The sequence below is a fragment of the Papio anubis genome, chromosome 8 (assembly GCF_008728515.1).
Source record: "Papio anubis isolate 15944 chromosome 8, Panubis1.0, whole genome shotgun sequence".
Lineage (NCBI taxonomy): Eukaryota > Metazoa > Chordata > Mammalia > Primates > Cercopithecidae > Papio > Papio anubis.
In genome coordinates this window covers 25,855,093-25,876,331 of record NC_044983.1, presented here as the reverse complement: position 1 = coordinate 25,876,331, position 21,239 = coordinate 25,855,093, and the positions used below count along the sequence as shown (strand labels likewise).

Sequence of the window (21,239 nt, the reverse complement as noted above, 5' to 3'; positions counted from 1 at the left end):
AGCATTGGGGAGCGGTCAGGATTTTAAATCAGAGTGACCCTGTGCTTATTCCTTTAAACTCCCTACCCTATCCTCAGATTACTTTTCTATAAATAGAGTCACCAACATCTGCCTTGTTTACCATGCAAGAGTTGTCATGAGGCTGAAATAAAACAAAGTTTGTAAATGGGCATTGTAATCAGGAAAGCTTTAAATTGCCTTTGTTCTTAGGTTGAACTCAATGAAACCACACATCTTGAACCATAAGAACTATTTACTAATGCCCTTCCCTGGAACATTGTGCCCTAGAGGTCATGCACATACATATTTTAGGTGAACTACTCTGGGAAGATTTCTGTTACCATGTCAGGGGACAGGAAATAAATTTGATGAGAATTCGAGAGCCTTCCATCTCAGTGAAATTTCCAGAGGTTGGGTGGTATGGGTATGTGGAGACAGATATCCCTTCTAAGGTGAAGGATGAGTTGTTGCATCAGGCCCCTCCTAAAACTAAAAAGAAGGCACAATGCCTAATGGGCTGATTTGGACTTTGGAGGTAACATATTCATCATTGGAGTGTGTATTTCTACTCATTTGCCAAGTGACCTGAAAAGCTTCTTGTTTGAGTGGGGCCCAGAACAGGGGAAGGCTCTGCCACAGGTCCAGGCTGCCATGCAAGCTGCTTTGCTGCCTGGGCCATAGGACCCAGCAGATCCAGTGGTGCTTGAGGAGTCAGTGGCAGATAAGGATGCTGTGTGGAGCCCTTGGCAGTCCCCTGTAGGTGAATCAAAGCACGATCCCTTAGGATTTTGAAACAGCCCTCCCATTCTCCACAGATAACCACTCTCCTTTTCAGAAACAGCTCTTGACCTTCTACTCGGCCTTGGTGGAGACTAAACACTTAACCATGGGCCACCAAGTGACCAGTGGTCTGAGTCACCAATCATAAACTGGGTAGTAGCTGATCCACTAATTCATAAAGTTGGGTGTGCAGAGCAATACTCTATCATCAAATGGAAGTGGTATATACATGTGATCTGGCCTGAGCAGGCCCTGAAGGCACACGTAAGTTACATAAAGAAGTGGCCCAAATGCCCTGAGGTCCCGCTCCTGCTATCCTATCTTCTCTCTCCCAGCCTGCACCTGTGGCCTCATGGGGAGTTCTATATGATCAGTTGGTGGAGGAAGAGAAGATTCAGGCCTGATTTACAGATGGTTCTGCAGGATATGTAGGTACCACCTGAAAATGGACAACTGCAGCCCTGCAGCCCCTTCCTGAGACATCCCTGAAGGAGAGTGGGAAAGGGAAAGCCTCCCAGTAGGTAGATCTTTGGGCTGTGAACCTGATTGTTCATTTTACTTGGAAGGAGAAATGGTCAGATGTGTGACTATGTACTGATCCATGGGCTGCGGCCAATTGTTTGGCTGGATGGTCAGGGACATGGAAGGAACACAATTGAAAAACTGGTGACAAGAAGATTTACGGAAGAGGTCTGTGGACGGGCCTCTCCGAAGAGGCAAAAATACTGAAGCTATTTGCATCCTACGTGAATCCTCACCAAAGGGTGACCCCAGCAGGAGAGGATTTAATAATCGGGTGGATAGCATGACCTATTCCGTGGATACCAGTCAGCCTCCTTCTCCAGCCACCACTGTCATTGCCCAATGGGCTCATGAACAAAGTGTGCATGGTGGCAGGGATGGAGGTTATCCATGGGCTTAGCAACATGGACTTCCACTCACCAAGGCTGACCCAGCTACAGCCACTGCTAATGCCCAGTCTGCTGCAGCAGAAACCAACACTGAGTCTCTGACATGGCACCATTCCCCAGGGTAATCTGCCAGCTACCTGGTGGCAGGTTGATTACACTGGATCATTTCCATCATGGAAAGGACAATATTTTTACCAGAATAGACGCTTACCCTGGATATAGATTTGCCTTCCCTGTACACAATGCTTCTGTCAAAACTACCCTCCGTAGACTCACAGAATGCCTTATCCACAGTCACGGTATTCACACAGCATTGCTCCTGACTGAGGAGCTCACTTCACAGCAGACGAAGTGTGGCAATGTGGCATGGAATGCACTGGTCTTATCATGTTCCCACCATCCTGAGGCAGCTGGCTTGATAAAACAGTGGAATGGCCTTTTGAAGACTCAGTTACAGCACCAGCTAGGTGGCAGTACCTTGCGGGGCTTAGGAATGGTTCTCCAGGAGGCTGTATATGCTCTCAATCAGCATCCAATACGTAGTGGTGTTTCTCCCAAAGTCAGACTCACAGGTCCAGAAATCAAGGTGAGTTAATGGCAGTGGCACTCTTATTCTCATACTGGTGACCCACCAGAAAATTTTTGCTTCCTGTTCCTATGATCTTATGTTCTGCTGAGATAGAGATCTAGTTCCAAAGGGAGGAATGCTGCCACCAGGAGACACAACCATGATTCCACTGAACAGGAAGTTAAGACTGCCACCTGGCCACTTTGGGCTCCACATGCCTCTGAATCAACAAGCAAAATAGAGAGTTTCTGTGCTGGTGTGGGTGACTGGATCCTGACTGCCAAGGGGAAATTGGACTACTACTCCACGATGGAAGTAAGGAAGGGGATGTCTGGAATACAGGAGATCCCGCGGGGTGTCCCATAGTATTACCAAGCCCTGAGATTAAGGTGAACGGAGTATTCAATAATCCCACCCAGGTAGAAATACTATAGCCCAGACCCTTCAGGGGGGAAGGTTTAGATCACCCCAGCAGGTAAAGAGCCAGGACCAGATGAGGGGCTTGCTGAAGACAAAGGGAATACAGAATGGGGAATAGAAGAAGGTGGTGATGAATACCAGCTACAACCATACGACCAATGACAGCAACAAGGACTGTCATGGTTATGGTACGTCCTCCTTATATTTTATTTTATTTCTCCATTCGGACATTCTGAATGTAATCAATCCTCCTTATGTTTTTAATGAATATATCTCTGTGTGTGTGTATAGCCAACAATTTTGTTTTCTGTCTTCTCTTATTCCCTTATTGTGTAAAATAACATGTATCTACTTTATAGCATAGTTAAATGTTGTTAACTTTACATCATATTATTTAAGTTACAGGGTATAAGCAAAAGAATAAAATTCACTCAAGGACTTTAACTCGTCTTCAGGGAAAAGTGTGTGTGTGTGTTTGGTTGTACACAGGAGAGTTGTATCACATTAGGTGGAATTATGACCTTACTGTTGTCTTCATTTGGAGATTAAGTGTGGTTTAAGGAGATGTGTACAGGTGCCAAGTTGACAAGGGGTGGGCTTGTGATGGTTAATTTTATGTGTCACTTTGACTAGGTCAGATACTTGGTCAAATATAATTCTGGAGCCTTCCTTGTGAGGGTGCTTTAGGATAAGATTAACATTTAAATAGGTAGCCTGCGTCAAGCAGATTGCCCTCCCTCCTGTAGGCGGGCTCATCTAATCAGTTGAAGGCCTGAATAGAACAAAGAACTGAGCCTCCCCCAAGTAAGAGGGAATTCTTCCTGCCTGATGGTCTTCAAATTGGAACATCAGCTCTGCAGATTTTGGACTTGCCAGCCTTTCTAATTACAGGAGCCAGTTCCTTATAATATCCATCTATCCATCTATCTCTACCATTATCTATCTATCTATCTATCTATCTATCTATCTATCTATCTATCTATCTATCTATCTGTCTGTCTGTCTGTCTGTCTGTCTGTCTGTCTATCTATCTACCTACCTACCTATCTATATCTATCATCTACCTAACTCATCTCTATCTATCATCTCTATTTCTATCACCTCTCTCTCTCTCTCTCCTATTGATTCTGTTTCTCTGGATGGATCTATCTATCTATCTATCTATCTATCTATCTATCAATCTATCATCTATCTCTATATGCTATTGATTACTTCTCTGGATCTATCTATCATCTATCTATCTATCTATCTATCTATCTATCTATCTATCTATCTCATGTCTATCTCTTTATCTCTATCCTATCCTATCTATCTATCTATCTCTGTCATATCTGTCTATCATCTATCTCTATACACTATTGATTCTGTTTCTCTGGATCAATCAATCAATCAATCTATGTATCTATCCATCTATCTATACACTATTGATTCTGTTTCTCTGGATCTATCTATCTATCTATCTCTATCATATCTATCATCTATCTCTATACACTATTGATTCTGTTTCTCTGGATCAATCAATCTATATATCTATCCATCTATCTATACACTATTGATTCTGTTTCTCTGGATCGATCAATCTATCTATCTATCTATCTATCTATCTATCTATCTATCTCTATACACTATTGATTCTTTTCTCTGGATCTATCTATCTATCATCTCTATACACTATTGATTCTGTTTCTCTGGGTCTATCTCTCTCTCTCTCCCTACACTATTGATTCTGTTTCTGTGGATCTCTCTCTCTCTCTCTCTCATACACTATTGAATCTGTTTCTGTTGATCTCTCTGTCTCTCTCTCTCTTTCTCTCTCATACACTATTGATTCTGTTTCTCTGGAGAGCCTTGATAAAATACGGAAGACATGAGGCAGATGAGAGTAGAAGAGTGTGTCAGAGTGACAGCCTCCCGGGCAGAGGGTTGGGTGGTTGGGAGCATTAATGAGGGGGTGGGAAGGGAGAAAAAAAGAGGAGACAGTTTTCAAAACACAAGATCTGCTTATTTCTCTATTAGGACATGGTTAAACAAATCTAAATATAAAAGTCCAGATTTGTGTAATAGGCAAAGTTAGAAGCCATAATACCTTTACAAAAGAGGTTTGCAAGGATGTTCTTTTCCTTTTTTTTCCTTTTCTCTCTTTTTTTTTTTTTTTTTTTCCGACAATGACTCACTCTGTCTCCCAGGCTGCACTGGTGCAATCATAGCTCACTGTAGCCTCGACCTCCTGGGCTCAAGTGATCCTTCTGCCTCAGCTTCCCAAGCAGCTAGGAGTATAGGTACACACCACCATGCCTGGCTAATGCAAGGACATTTCTTAAAGCTGCCTATTGCTCTAGGCATTTGCTATAGGATTGTGTTAGCCCACTAGTACTTTGCCTAAAACCAGGTACTTCTGTGTCCAGCAAGATCACCAAGCCTCAGTGGAAGCTTTGTAGCAGCCCTACCTGGACCCAGCTCTTACCTCGTAGGATGGTGACGTTGCGAAGGATTTCTCCATGCTGCGTGTCCACCGCCTTCATCTCCTCCACGATCATGGAGAGGTTCCGGACGTTGAGGTCCAGCCGGGCACTGAGCAGGCTGAAGCGCTCCCGGAGCAGGTCTGTGGTGCCCAGCATGATGGAGACAGACTTGTTCAGGTAGTAGAGCTCCTCGGCATGGGTGTGGAAGCCCAGCGTGCAGGAGAGCCGCACGTCATCCAGGTACTTGAGCATGCTGTGCACGTGGCTGTCAGTGGCATTGATGTTGGTGAAGATGGTGCCAATTTCAATCTCGTGAGAAGCCATGCGTCCTTCCAGAGACTCAAACCTCTCCACGGTGCGGTTCTGGGCGTAGTGGGTGTGGTACTGAAGATCATGCATGTTCTCCTCATGGTCATCCAGGAAGGACGAGATGTTATCCAGCTGCAGCTGCAAGCCCATGACCTGGAGTACCAGGTCATGCATGCTCTCGGAGTTCTGGCTGATGCGCTGTGAGGAGGCCCCCAAGGTGGCCTGGATGTTCTTGACTGCCTCTCCTGTCTTGGTGGAGGTGGTACGCAGGCCACTGAAGAGCCGGGTGTAGTTCTGCCAGTCGGTGACAATCTTCTGGAGGGTCAGGGTCTCCTCATCCGTCTTCCGCTGGATCCCATGGATCCACTCGGAAGTCTGCCCCACGGTGAAGTTGATCTGGTGCATTGCAGCCTTGACATCGTAGCACTCCTGGGTGAGGTCCTTCAGAGAGAGGTCCAGGCCAGCTGTGGTGGCCTGCCAGCCTCTCACCTGGGCCAGGAAGAGCCCCAGAGACTGGTTAACCTGGTGGATGGAGAAGGAGCAACTGCCCATCTCCTGGGAGATCTGCCTGCTGGTGGTGGAGAGCACCTCCTGGGCCTGCAAGGTCTGGTCCAGCTGCACCTCCTGAGCCAGAAGCAGCTTCTGAATTCCCTCCAGCTCCTCCTGCAGTTTTCGGATCTCTGGCCCCAGCTGCCCAACTTCATGGCAGAAAGAGCAGTTGTTCAGGGCTTTTGGATCTTTAGGGGAGAGGGACAATAGTTTGAGTTGCTGAAGGGCCATGGTACGACGCTTCCTCTTTAAATTAAATATTTCAGAGCATAAGGAATTGGTAAGTAGCTTCCCAAACCTGCTTCCTTCCTGAAGTCCTGTTATGAATCCCTTCTTGGAAAAGCCTTGCCACCTCTATGGAATCTCATGTTTACCAACTATCTTGACTCTGATCTGAAATGTAGCATTTAGGACATTTTCTCCTTCTCACCACCAAATTCTCAAGAACATATCTTCTTCATTTTTCTTAGGTGACCAGGAACTTCCCATTTAAACTTGATTTAAAAATTTCTCCCAATATTTGTATATCTGTTATCTTATTCAATCCTCTTACAATAATAAATTTGCAGAGAAGGTGGCACAGGGATTTTTGACTTGTGACTCAAGAGGAACGAGGCACAGAGAAGTGGCTTGGCAAATAGCCACGTATATTGGTGCCAGACCAGAATCTTCTGTTTGAGTCAGAGAAGAATACCCCTGTAAACCCTTCTATCATTGCTCCTTCTGTCTCATTCTCTCTTAGATTGTTCCAGATTAAAGCAGGAGATAAACAACATCAAGAATTGTGGCATGACCTAAGCAAATTAATGGAAGAACAGAAAACCAAAGACCACATGCTCTCGCTTATAAGTGGGAGCAAGATTGAATATATGTAGACCCTGGGCGTGGTGGCTCACACCTCTAATCCCAGCACTTTGGGAGGCCGAGGAGGGCAGATCACGAGGTCAGGAGATCGAGACCATCCTGGCTAACATGGTGAAACCCCGTCTCTACTAAAAATACATCCAGGGGATGGAGAACCAGCTAGGGAGGGAGCAGGGAGCCGGGGATGTCCTCTGTGCCTAGAAGGCTGATGAAGGTTGCTTGGTGCTGGGGCACTGTGGTATGGGGAGGGTACCCTTGCCCTACCTTGATGATCACTGCATCACAGTCATCAGTCCATCTACTTACCCAGGCCCTGGAGATTTTTCTGCATTAACACAAGTTTCTTGTCATAAATAGACTGGGTCAAGGAGATGTCTTCGGAGAGAGAGTCCACTTTTCTAAAAACTGTAGGGAAAACAGATGAGAAGCTGGGGCAGGGTCTAAGCTCAGAGAAACAGCAGTCATTCCTTGAGAAGGCATGTTTATCAGCCCCTCTGCAACCAAAACCTTTCACCCTTCTCCTCTCAGGCTTCTTCTTGGTGGTTAGGGAAGATACTTCTTATGGCCAGAGTTTGCCACAAGGCCCTGTAGAAACATAATCACTCACCCCACACCCCACATTTTAGAAATAGGACCTGATCATAGAATGGAACAGGGGAAATTCAGAAAAAAATATTTTTAAAAAAAATTATTCTTATTCCTACCACCCAAAGATTGCTACCATCAGTGTCTTCATGTATTTCTTCTAGTTTTGTTTACATTGATAACCATTCTTCAGCTACACAGATATATGCAGTGTTCTCCCCTTACCTACAGGGGATACATTCCAAGACCCCCAGTGGATGCCCGAAACCTCAGAGTATGGAACCCTATATATACTATGTGTTTTCCTATACATACATACCTCAGATAAAGTTTAATTTATATATTAGGCCTAATAAGAGATTAACAACAGCTAATAATAAAATAGAACTATTAGAACAATATGCTATAACAAAAGTTATGTAAATACGGTCTCTGTGTCTCTGAGAATATCTTATTGTACCGTACTCACCCTTGTTCTTGTGCTGACATGAGATGACACCATGCCTATGTGAAGAGATGCAGTGAGGTGAATGACATAGGCATCGTGACTTAGTGTTGGGCTACTACTGACCTTGACCGTGTGTCAGAAGGGGGATCATCAAGCCGTGATGTGGCCGATTGACCTTGGGTAACTGAAACTGCAGATAAGCAGGGACTGTTGTACTTTCTTAGGCAACAAAAGCAAAACTGGGATGCTCTGAACATCTCATCTGCTTTCTTTGATGTTGCTTTATCGGTATCATGTCACGGATATTTTTCCATCCAGGGTTAAATCACTTTAACATCATTACTTTTGGTATCTGCATGGCACTCTATATAAATAATACAGCAATTATGTATGAATCCCCTACTGTTGGGGACACTTAAAGTACCTCCTCTTCTGAGCTCATAAATAAAACTTGATATATAAATATAAGTAACGCTTAATTCTAGAAATAATCCTTATATATGATGGTTGTGTGTATATGATAATTCTCTTGGGATAAATTGCTTAAAGTAGAATTATGGGACCCAAGGGTATTAACATTTTTGAAGTCCTTAATACAAGCTGCCAAACTGCTGCCCAGAAAAGGTTATACCAATTTATAGCCCACGGGCAGCCTTGCACTCTACTAAGGGGGCCATGTTGGCCAGTGGTTAGAGCACATCTTGGCAGTAGCAGGACGCCTGGCTTTTTCCAGTGGGTGCCTGAATGGGCCTGGTAGTGAGGAAGGGCATGGGTTGTTCTGAGGTTCAGCAAGATGTTTCCCACAGATCCTCTTAAGATCAAGTACAAGGGGAAAGAATTAGCACCACCAAGGGCACTGGGTAACACAGCTTCTAGTCCTAGTTTACATCACAATTTGTCGGGTGACTTTGGTCAAGTCAGTTACCCTTTCCTGAGCTCAATTCAATCACACGTAAAACAAAAATGTGGAGCTTGATGACGCTGAGGCTCTCATCAGCGCCAAAATTCTATGCTTTCAAATTATTTGGAATCTCCAGGTTCCAGTTAATACTGTACATCTCAGAGCTGTCAGGAGATTTACTTAATTAGTAACAGCGACACGTTGAGAGAGTTTGGGAATAAGCACATGCTGTTACATGAGACAAGCACTTTACAGTTTACAATAGTTATTATTCCATTTGAGCCTCCCTACAATTAAGATTTCATGCATAGATGAACAAAGATACAGAGAGATTGGGTGACTTTGATTCCTATTCCTATGCTTCATTAAGTCTACTTCCAAGCCAACAGCCAAGGCTCACTCCACTCCATGTAATTCATTCACCTGTTCATTTCTTTTTTCTTTTTGTTTTTTGTGAGACGGAGTCTTGCTCTGTCACCCAGGCTGGAGTGCAGTGGTGTGAAAAGGGCTCACTGCAGCCTCAATCTCCTGGGCTCAAGTGATCATCCCAGCCCAGCCTCCTAAGTGGTCGGGACTACCGGCATATGCCACCATGCCCAGTCAATTTTCAATTTTTTTTAAATTGAAATGAGTGGGGTCTCACTGTGTTGCTCAGGCTGGCCTTGAAATCCTGAGCTCAAGTGATCCTCCCACCTTGGCCTCCCAAGGTGCTGGGGTTACAGACATGAGCCACTGCACCTGGCCTTGCTTATTTCTTCATTGTGCATTTCACGCTTAATAATTATAAATTTCTTTGTAAGCCATTTTACTTACTTTCTAGACATGATTTTTCTTCATCCTTATAAAATTATATTTATAATGCAGACAATATGGCAAATAGTACTTATGTATCACATAAATAAATAGGTATATTTTGGAGGTGTGACTCTATCAAATTTTTCTTTTCCAACATTTAATTTAAAAATTTCTCAAACAATAGAAGGACTTGTACAGTGAAGACCTATGTGCCTATCACCTAGATTCTACAAGTAGCATGTTTCTGTATTTATTTTATATTCATCCATCTCTTTCACCCATTCATCAATCCATGTAAATTTTTGGATGCATTTCAAATGAATTTTTTACTGATGGGATGCACGGTCAAGAAAGTTTAGAGATCAGTGATCTAAACCAGGGGATGGCAAATTACGGCCTGCAGGTGAAATCCAGCCCAATGCCTGATTTACAGGAGTAGCCACCCCTATTCATTTACAGACTGCTTGTGGCTGCTTTTGCTCTGCAATGAGTCTGGTTGTGACAAAGATCGTATGTAACCTGAAAAGCCTAAAATATTTACTATGTAGCCTTTTACAGAAAAATATGGCCATAATCAGCTCTAGATTATAAACTCCATGAAGGCAGGGTCTGTGTTTTACTAAGCAGTATACTGCCTAGTATAGAATATAGTTCTTGGCCCCCTGTATGCTCTTGATTTAAAAAAAAAATACTTGATTAAAATGAACAGAGTTGGTTTATAATGTCTGCTGACTGATTTTCCCAACCCTCTGGACTTTGATCACAATCCTGGTTGTAAAGCATTGACCAGTCTATTCACACACTCACACACACACCACACACACACACACACATGCTTTACCCATCTATAGTCATTCTTTCAACAGATATTATTGGGCACCTGCCATTTAGGCCAGGATGGTGCCAACACTGATCTAGGGACTTGGGATACTCAAGCTGGAGGCAAAAACAAAAAAGGAAACCCAAAGTTCTCCCGTGGTTCACAAACACGCACTCCTCACCCCGGTTCTTCTGATCCTCTGTCCAGTCACTCTGGATCTTGGGGCAAATCCTGTCCCCTCCCCAGGACTGTTCCCTCCCTCGAGGAGTAGGGCCAGCCTCCCGCTCCGGCCTGCCAGGCTGACTCATGGACGTTATGCATGTAACAGTGTCTCACATTCTGTCGTCCTCTCGGGAACTCTTTAGTGCCTACGCTCTTCTCTGGGCCTGATCCTATGGTTCTTGGAGCTTTGATAATGGCTCCAGGTCCCTTGGGTGCTGTGAGCTGAGGCCCTAAAAGGGGTGGCCAGAAATCTTGACAAGTTCTCTGACAGCAAGTTTGCGGCCTCTCATAGGCAGACCGTGGCTCCTTCCCTCCTCTGGCCTGGGATTTTGGCCACTTTCTGAAAGGCCAAACCCTGCGAATTGATTTAGCAGAGACAGGTGGTGAGGGGATTGGGAAGTTCTGAAACCCTTGGTCCTTGAATCTAGCTGTACATTGGAACCCTCGAGGGGATTTATAAATGACTAAGGCCTGGGTCCTACCCAGAGATTTTGATTTAATTCATCTGGAGTGAGGGGAGGGGGTACTCTGGCACTAGTATTTTTAAATGCTTTCCAAGGGATTCCAATATCCCCTGACAAGAGGGAAGAACCACGCCTCTTGATGGTGAAATGTAATTGACGCAACTCAGTGTTCCCAGTGCCTGGCACAGAGCAGGTGCTCGGCTTGTGTTGGATTAATTAATGCCTTTGGATTACTGGAAGACGACTTGTGTCTATTCAAATCATTAGTATGCTGGCCTCTTGCCTTCAAGCTAAGAAGGCTGGTAACTGAATATCTCCAGCCAGGGCCAGGACGAGGCGCCTCTCCTTAGGGATGTGCTCAGGCTCAGGGTCTGCATGAGAGCAGCGGGCGCCCCCTCGGAGCCTCGACTGCCTCTCCCTACTCCCGGCCTTGTTTCTAAAATCTAGTAGATTGGAACAAACAAACCTACTAGAGCCTGGATTTTCAAAGTTTGAAGCTAAGTGTGGAATGGGATTGCACTTCTAGCACTCTTAGTGAAATGGGATTACAAACACCAAATTTGTTGTAATCAGTTTACCACAATCTGTCAGCATCTGGAAGGCAGAAGTGACCTACCTCTGGCTGTGTGCTGTGACCCAGGTCAACTACTACAAACCCTAATGTGTATGAGAAGAATCAAACCTCAGATCCCCGGGTCTTACCTGCAGGACCCCCCAGATTCCTTGGTCTCAGCAGGTCTGGCTGAGGGAGACCCAGGAATTTGCATTTTAACAAATACTGGAGGTAGGCATCCAGCCTCTTTGAGAAACACTCACACAGACCATGGAAGGGGGCTTAGAAGTCACTCAATCCAGTGATCTCAATCCTGGGTGAACAACGGAACCATCAGGAGAGTTGAAAGATACCGAATTAATTCCACGATTGGGGTGGGGCCCAGACATCAATATTCCTTTTTTTTTTTTTGAGACGGAGTCTCGCTCTGTCGCCCGGGCTGGAGTGCAGTGGCCAGATCTCAGCTCATTGCAAGCTCCGCCTCCCGGGTTTACCCCATTCTCCTGCCTCAGCCTCCCGAGTAGCTGGGACTACAGGCGCCCACCACCTCGCCCGGCTAGTTTTTTGTATTTTTTAGTAGAGACGGGGTTTCACCGTGTTAGCCAGGATGGTCTCGATCTCCTGACCTCGTGATCCGCCCGTCTCGGCCTCCCAGAGTGCTGGGATTACAGGCGTGAGCCACCGCGCCCGGCCTACATCGATATTCTTTAAAGCTCCAAGGTGGCTGTAACATGGAGCTGAAACTGAGAAGCACTGACCTGGTTGTATCATCTCATTACACCAAGGGGACAGCAGGGGTCCCTGGAGGCGGGTGCCTTCCTTAAGGCCACAGAGCTCATCAGTTGTCAGTGTCTGCAGTTTGGATTAGGCATAGAGATCCCCTAGCCAGGAAGATGCTGGCTCTGGGCCCTGGGATACAGATACCAAGTGTTTGTCTTTGCAGGGGAGCTTTTGGTGCCGGATCCCTGACCAGACACCCCACTACAGCCCGGGGTGGGCAAGCCCTGGACTCACCCAGAGAGGCCAACACAGCCACAGCCACCAGGAGCAGGGCCAGGAAGAGGTAAAGAATCCTCACTGATGTGTGCAAAGACAGGTTCTTCTGGCAGCGGCTGCAGCGGGGCCCTGGCCGACCTGTAGGGCATACAAGGAGACAATGGCTTAGGCCAGTGGCCCAGGCCGGAGCTGAAGGGTCAGTTCCTTATTCCTGCTGTGGCCTGTCTCATCACATTTAAACCAGGCTCAGAAGGGGAGCTGTTCTCGACCCTCATTCTCTACCTGTCCTACCACCTTTCTCTAGGTGCTGGCGCTTTCTGGAATGCAGGAGACGGAGTCAGGACTTCAAAGAACAGCTCCCATCACTACCATCATCCTCTCTCCATGGCATCTTCATTTGGCCCATGGGGAGGGGCAACACCTCTTCCCTCTCCATTGGTCCTACTGATGACCCACAAGATGAGCAGCCAGCCTGAGACCCCACTGAGTGACCAACTTGTCTGGGCTTGCCCAGGACCTTCTGGGTTTTAGCACTGAAAGTCTCCTGTCACGGGAGCTCCTCAGCATGGTGCAAATCATCCTGGTTTGCTAAGATTGTCTAGGTTTTAAAACTGAGTCTTCAGGGTGCAATGGCTCATGCCTGTAATCCCAGCACTTTAGGAGGCTGAGACAGGGGGATCACTTGAGCCCAGGAGTTTGAGGCCAGCCTGGGCAACATAGCAAGATCCCATCTCTATTTTAAAAAAGAAAAAAGAAAATGGAAAGCCCCAAACCCTGGGAATCCCCTCAGTCTCTGGCAAACCAGAATGTTGGTTACCAGTCCCCAAACTTTTCAGGGAACCAGAAGTTCTACTGGAAACCAAACAAATAGTCACAGTCCACCAGTGGAGTAACTGGTATGGAGGAAGGAGCGAACCAGATGTTCCTGAATATGCAGGCAGGCGGCCATCACCCAGTGGGAATGCAGTGATGGCCCAGCTGCAAATTCCTAAGGTGAATTCAACTGTAGCCACACATTCTGAGTACTAGGATGCTTAAAAATCCTGATGCCCAGATCCCACTCCAGGCCAAACAAATAGAAATTTCCAAGGGTTGGTCTCATGCATCCACGGGTGACTGTAATGAAGAGCTAAGGTTGAGAACAACTGCTCTAACCTGCACCAAAGCACTGACGGGCCCCACTCCAAACAGCGGTTCAGGTAGTGCTTTGGAGACAACTCTGGGCTAGCTAGAAGATGGGCCCCAGGGACAGAGTATGTAGCTCTGGGAGATGGCAGACATCCCTGATGGGTCTCAGGAAGAGCCCAGGAGACAGGTGGCACTTGTGCGAAGCTTTGATTTCAGGCCAAGCGCAGTGGCTCACACCTGGAAACCCAGCAATTTGGGAGGCTGAGACAGGCGGATCACTTGAGACCAGGAGTTTGAGACCAGTCTGGGCAACATAGCAAGACCGCTGTATCTACAAAAAATAAAAAAATTCATCCAGGCATGGTGGCGTGCGCCTATAGTCACAGCTATTTGGGAGGCTGAGATGGGAGGAACACTTGAGCCCAGGAATTCGAGGCTGCAGTGATCTATGGTTGTACCACTCATACCAGCCTGGGCGACACAGCAAAACCATGTCTTTAAGAAAAAAAAATTCTAAACTCCTTTGACTTCATTGGTACTGCACGCCCAGGGCCATGAACTCTGCCCTTTAACCATCCAGGAAGCAGTGCGGAAAGGACACCCAGGCTTTTGAAACCACCTAAAGAGACACGTCTCTCACTGGCTTGGGGATGCAGACAGGGATCTCTCAGCCCGGAGTGGAGATCAGGGGCAGCCCAGAGTCCTTACCCTTCTGGGTGCACGGGAAGCTCGGCATGTCCTCGTCATCACCCACCAGGTCCTCTTCCGTAACGCACAAGGCATCTCCGTCGCCGCCGGCTGACCTCACTATAACGGAACCAGTGCCGTCAGATCCAGAGCCATCCCAGCCCTCTCCAGCAGCCCCTTTTATTTACCAGTCCCCACATCCCGTGCCCACCTCTACCCCTGAGCCAGCTCACTGAGCTCCAGGTGGCCTGATGTAAGCTGCAAAAAGGGGGTAGATGTAGGAATCAGGTGGCTGAGGAGCTGGGATGTCCTGCCCCTCTGGATAAGGAGAGCTCCCCATTTCCCAAACGCTGGGAAAGACACATGGGCTATGCACTTAGCAGAATGCTCTGTCTACAGTTTATTTAATGCCCTACATTTTGAGTAAGCCCGAGAATATTTTAGAGTTGGTAATGCTAGAAGTACGAAGCTTCAAGTTTTGCTTTTATTCCTTTTTGTTTTGTAATCGCAATCAGAAGTGCTGGGTTTTGCCTGGACAAGGCTGAATCTGGCTCCAGCATACACCTTATCAAGACTTTACAGTCCAAAGAATCAGCATTTATGGACAATGAAGAGGACTGAGGTTCAGAGGAAGTTCAGACATGTTGCTTAGCAGCCCACAGAATAGACAGTGGTGAAGCGCACGATGCCTGAACTCGGACAACCTTTTCTATCCATGACCTACCAACTGTCAAGGGGCCTTGAGGTAATGAGCAAAGGTCTCCAGTCAAAGTGCTAAGATGATGCTTGCTTCCTGCAACAGCAAGGTCAGCGGGTAGACAAGAAGAGGGTGGCACATGAATGAGCTGCGGAGCCCTGGGGGCTCCTGACCATGACTGATGGGCATCTTGAGTCGCATCCTAGACCTGTGAGCACCTGAGGCCCAAATGCCATGCCACAGCCATTGTGATCAACATAGGAGCTGAGATGCAGTCGGCAAGGCGCCGCTGGTAAGCAAGGGCAGCTCTGAATGGACTCAGTAGGGAGAGGACTGAGGGTGACCCCAAATTACAGATGCTACCATCACGGCCATGAATGTCCTCTGCTTGGCCTTCATGCATGGCTTAAACATCACTTCCCCAGCAGACTTTCTTGAGCTCCCAGACTAGCGTAAGGCCCTGTTGCCCACACCTCACATGCTCTGTGCTCTCCTGTGGAAGAATGCACCTCTCCCGTCCATGGGGTAGCTCTCTTCCCCAGCGCTTCAGTTCCGAGGGCAGAGACTGTGTCTGTTTTGTTCTCTACTTTATCCAACACCCCAAGCACAGTGGTTGGCACAGAGAAAGGCTCAACAAACACAATTTCAAATAAACCAACGAAGGATTTGGTATTCTGTTTTCCAGCCATTCTACGCCTGCCTTGGAGCTCTTTGGGGAGTTTTCAAGGGACCAATGTCAGTCAGAGCTCCACCCCCAGAGATTGAATTAATTTGGGGCGACAAAGGAGACCTGGGGTTTAGGACTTTGAAAGCGCTCTCACATCTGTTACCCCATTTGATCCCTACAAGTAGCCCGAGAGACAGAGTGAGCACATTTTCTCCTGATTTGACAGGTGAGGAAAGTAAATTTTGTGTATGTGGGCACGTGTGTGAGGGTGTGTGTGATGCATGTGTGAGTATACGTGCATGCTGTGCTTGCACATGTGTGCACGTGCATTTTTGCCCATGAGTGTGCATGTGTGTGTACCTGTGTATGTGTGGTGTGAGGTTTTTAATGCCTGGCTCAAGTCACAGAGGTGGGCAGTGGCAAAGCTTCCTGAAGCCTGGTTTTCCTCTCCACCATAGGAGATTCCAGGTAGATTTGCTTACTGGGGCACTCGTGCATGTGTGGGGGCGGCGGGGGTGCGGGCAGGCGCTTTGGAGGGTAAAGCAGGAGAAGGAAGGAAGCATGAGAAGTTCCTTTTCATGCATATCCTAAGCAGCATCACTTTCAGCTCTCCTTGGGCAGCTGTCCCGTCATCAATCTGCCAACAGTCTACAAGGAAGCCTGGCCTGGGCGGTCACCAGGATTACGATCTCTTTCCCATAAATGAATGCCTGGGGCAAGGCAGGGGAATTCCTTGGTACCTTCTGTCTCTGTCTGACCAAAACCTCCCCCTACTAGCCATGGCCTCTCACCTCCAGAGAGCCCAGTCAGAGCCACGCTGTGGGCTGTGGGATGTATTCACCACCGCCCCGGAGCTACCGTGGGGTAGTATTCCTTCCATCCCTTAGAGCAGAGCTGCCTCCTCGGCCCAGTTCCTCATCTCTCCCCATCCTTGATGAGCTCCTCTGCCCTCCCCCGTGACTGGGCCTCCTCCCTGTTCTGGCTTTAGGGCCAATTTCATCACTTCACTGTTTATAGCCTTTGCAGGGAATCTGGGATGACTTAAATCAAGCAAGGCTGACACCAGGCTTCAGCAAACACCCTCTCAAAAAACACAGAGCTTTGTTATAACCAGCTTTCCCAGTGGATAGCCCCCCAAATTAGCAACTGTTAGCCAGTGGAAATTGCTAACAAGACGTTCCAGTACTGCACCAAGTGACCCATGGGAAGGGAAGTGGCAGCTTCCAGCCAGGATCTTGGATCTCTCTAGACGAGGGAGACCACGGATGTTTGGCCATCTTCCCTCCATTGACATCTCAGCTCCATAACTCACAGCCCTCCCCAATCCACAAAGAGTTCTTCTCTCTCTAATCCCTTGGATTTCCTGTCTTCCAGCACTAAGCCCCGGACCATGGGGACCCCTGACTCATCTATGTCTGGAATGTTGTAGTAACTCACCACTGTAGCCTCGTTCACTTAATAAGAACATAATCCAAAGCATTTGTGAGGCTCTTATAAGCCGAGCCCTTTGCAAGCACAAGCTCATTATGTTCACGTTATACCAAGACTGTTCTGATCAGAGTAAGTATGGATGAAGAAACAGACATCAAGAATGAAAAAGCCCTGGCTGAGGCCCCAGAGTAGTGATTGATTAGAGGATGACTGATTAGGCAGGCATCCGTAGTCCCTCCTTGAACTAGGCCAAGTGGAGTTAATAGAGATGGCAAAATAATTTCCTTCCCCTCTCCGTCTTCTACGCCTATTCTCCTGTCATCAAGGGCAAACCGACTTAGTGTTAGGTGCACCAGCTCTCCAAAGGTGTTTCAGGGATAGAGAACCACAGCCTGAGAGGGTGGGAAGGGAATTTGCAAATTCACCTCCATCATGTTACAAAGGCTCAGATACGTTAAGTGGCCTGGAAGCTGGTTAGTGGCTCCTAAATATCCAAGAATCTGAGGCAGGATCCAAACACGCATTCGAGTGTCTGCAGAGTTGCGCATGCCCATCTCAGAAAGGCCTCAGAACTGGCACAAGGCCTTTCCATACAAGCCTGATATCAGTTGACAGGTCACACTCCTAGCAGTTGCTACATCCCTGCAATCAGGAAAGCTCCCCTCAGCTGCTTTCAGCACCGGGTTGATCACATAGTGGATGTTTCATAAAGATGTGTTTTCTGACCCTCTGCAAAGGCCTATGTTTTCAGTTAACTGTTATCCTCTGCTGTTTTAATCAGGAGCTCATGTATCTTTAAAAAATGAAGATTGATGACTTAAAATAGGGTTGAAATCTGGTTTATTCTTAGGATTCTCCATGACTAGGGAGTGCTGGAGACAACGGATGCATTTGGGGTGCAAGGCTTAAAGCAAAAAAGGTGAAATTCATAGACCAAGGGCTGATGTTTGAACTGCAAAAGAATGAGCTGGTGGAGCAATGGGTAGGAGCAAAATGTTGGCTCTGCTTCTCCTCCCCTTCTCAGAACAGAACAAAGGACATCTTACTCTCCTCCTAAAGCTCCAAGGGCTCTTGTTTGCGGGGCTCATGTTTTTCCATTGTGGTCCCAGTTAATTGTCTTACAATACCACCTGTATGTAACATGTCTATAACTCTCTGAAGTAAGGCACTGGTTCTTGTCTGTGTCATGTATAAAGAAATGGAGGACTCTTGCCATGCTGCAAATGGAGGAGTGCCTGAGTGTGAAGCACGCTGGATGTCTGGAAGGGGTAATGAAATCTTCGTGTTATGATAGGCTCTAGGTGTCTGGAGAGAGGCTCCATTTGTAGGAAGGCAGAAATAGCATTGGTTGCCTTCTGTCTCTTCTCTCTTTCTCTCTCTCTCTCTTTCTCTCTCTCCTCTTCCTTTCTTCTATCTTCCAGGAGCAAGGTTATTTTAGCAGGAGCGGGTGGGCTTGGAAGAGGACACTGGAGAAGGTAAGGAGATGCTGGGACCTAAAAACCTACGGGAAAACTCCTCCCTGGGGACAAACTTGGGACAGCATGGGAATCATGAAAGAATGAACATCTGAGACTCGGTGAGCCAGTTTCTGCCTGCCCTGTTCCCAAGGCCCCAAGGGACCACAGCTGCTGTGAGGGAGGGACCTGGTCCCTGTCACAAAGAAGCCAGCCCCATGGATTTCCTAGTGAAAGGCACAGCCAGGCCCCAATCTTATTGCAGCGATTACTATCCGAATCACAGGCAGGTGCTTAGAAAAAAAGTTAAATAGCCTGGGAAGGCCAAGGCCAAGGCTGCAAGCCCAGACCCATAAAATAGTGGCAACCACTAGAGATTTGAAAGAGCTTCTCTTCCTGTCACCCCTTAGGTCACAATATCCATCTCAAACTCCAGAAAGAAGGACAGCCATAAGAGGAGAAATTCCTTATTTTATTTTATTTTTTTTAAGCCTCTGCTCCCACAGAGCCACGTAGCAAGTTTGATGGAGGGTGCATGTCTTGGCACATTGCTAAGCACGGCCACTGATTCCACTGGGGTTGAGCTTGGTTTAGCTCTCCCTTTGCGGGTAGAAAACAGCCCGGACCTGTTAACCAACTGCTAACTCAACTGTGGTCACCGATGCCGGCTTTCTTTTAGTGCCCACAGATGTGTCCTTGGTTCCCTCTTTCGCCTTTCTGGGACTGCATTCTTCCATCTGAGTCAACAAGGGGGAGAGATTCGAGGAATTGAATAAAAGGTCTTTCTTTGGGCACTTCAAGGAACATATTTTGATAATTATCTTCTGCAGGGTTCACAGAGTGGGTTTTCAAAACAGCCAATTGGATCAGTAAAAATAAAGATTTAAGAGTCTTCTCTGGAGCCAATGCTGTATTTAAAGTGCAGAATAGCTATAGTTTAAGGTTGGAGAATGCTATAAGTAAGGCTGCAAAATTGTTTTCATTAAAGCCCTTCCGCCACTACCCCCTCTCCACAGGCTTCCTTTGTGGGTTTGTCTGTAATCGGTTGGGAATCCGCCTGCCCACTCAGGTCTCAAGACGCGGGTCCTTTCCCTTCAGATCTTCCTGCTCAACAAGTTGTCCTTTTCTGCTTCCGTGGCTCCGCCAGTTTCTCTCCTCCAGCACTTGCCCCCTTTGTTGGTCCCCATCCTCAAGCTTCTGCATCCCTAAAACCACATCTGCTGCTCTGAGACAGGCTTCTCTCCCGCTTCCTGCTACCTCCACCTGAATCCCTTCGGCTGCCTCCCAGTCTGTTCTTGGTAACCACAGAGGTTGTGGGTAAATCCCTGCTTTATCCTAAACCCTCTTTAACCTAAACAACTTTCCTCCCCTTTTTTGCCCTCCACTCCTCTAACTGGGACCCTATTCCAGGTGGTGCAATTCTTCATTAGATGGGCATGGCCCACTCTGCACAGACATTCAGCATCCTGGCCTTGCCCACTAAAGGTCAGTAGCAATCCCTGGTCATTGTGACAACCCTGAATGCCCACCCATTTCTAAATACCTGCTCGTAGCCTGGTGCTGCTTCTAGTTGAGACAAGAACCCAGGCTACTCACCCAATGCAACAGGCGCTCTCCCGCGATTACTTACACACTGGTCTCCTCTGTGTACACAGCACTCCCCCCGACTCCCCTGAGCCCCATGAATTCAGAGGGATGGGAGGGGTGGGAATCACCAGCTTTCTTTTCTTTTCTTTTCTTTTTTATAGACAAGGTCCTGCTCTGTTGGCCAGGCTGGAGTGCGGTGGTGCCATCACAGTTCAGTGCCGCCTGGACCTCCCGGGTTCTAAGGATCCTCCCACCTCAGCCTCCCAAGTAGCTGAGGCTACAGGTGTGCACTATCACACCCAGCTAATCTTGCTTATTTTTTGTAGAGACAAGGTCTCACTATGTTGCCCAGGCTGGTCTCAAATTCCTGGCCTCAAGTGATCCTCCTCCCTGGGTCTCCCAAAGTGCTGGGATTACAGGCGTGAGCCACCATGCCTGGCCGGGAATCACCAGTTGTCTTGATCCCTCTTGTCACCTCTGATCCTGCAAATCCTAGCCTATCTCGCATGGGCACCCCACTTCCCTCCTCTGAGCTTCATGTTCCTTATGTGTAAATGGTGGGGAGATGGTCCGCTTCAATGAGCTGCTGTGAAAATCCAATGAGATGTATATGAAAAGTACCTGGCACATAGTAAACGCTTAATAAATAGTAGTAGCAGTCACTTTTATTAGGATTATTTTTCTATCCTATTCCAATGAATGCTCTCATTTATGGTCATCTCCCAACCCCTATCACTCCCAGGACCAATTTCCAACTTACAAGAAATCAGTTTTTCAAAAACATATCCTATGGGACACCAGTCCCAAATTATTCTTTGTGAAAAAAGATTATTTGATCAAGTAAGTGTGGAAAACATGGCATACTCTATCGCCATCTTAGAGATTCACATTCACATAGCAAACATTTTGAAAAGTGCTGCAAAAAAAATAATAAGCCCATT

At 47.0% G+C, this 21,239-nt stretch overlaps 1 protein-coding gene across 1 annotated transcript in view; it reads right to left on the bottom strand.

Annotated features, from left to right (window-relative positions):
- Positions 1-21,239, bottom strand: part of SCARA3 (scavenger receptor class A member 3) — a 37,485-nt gene that overhangs the window by 8,064 nt on the left and 8,182 nt on the right. Inside the window, exons 2-5 of the mRNA XM_003902588.4 lie at positions 14,484-14,582; positions 12,666-12,785; positions 7,170-7,268; positions 5,144-6,187 (exon numbers count right to left, since the gene is read on the bottom strand). Of these exons, the coding sequence (XP_003902637.1) occupies positions 5,144-6,187; positions 7,170-7,268; positions 12,666-12,785; positions 14,484-14,582 (1,362 nt within the window). The remainder of the gene's footprint in view (positions 1-5,143; positions 6,188-7,169; positions 7,269-12,665; positions 12,786-14,483; positions 14,583-21,239) is intronic.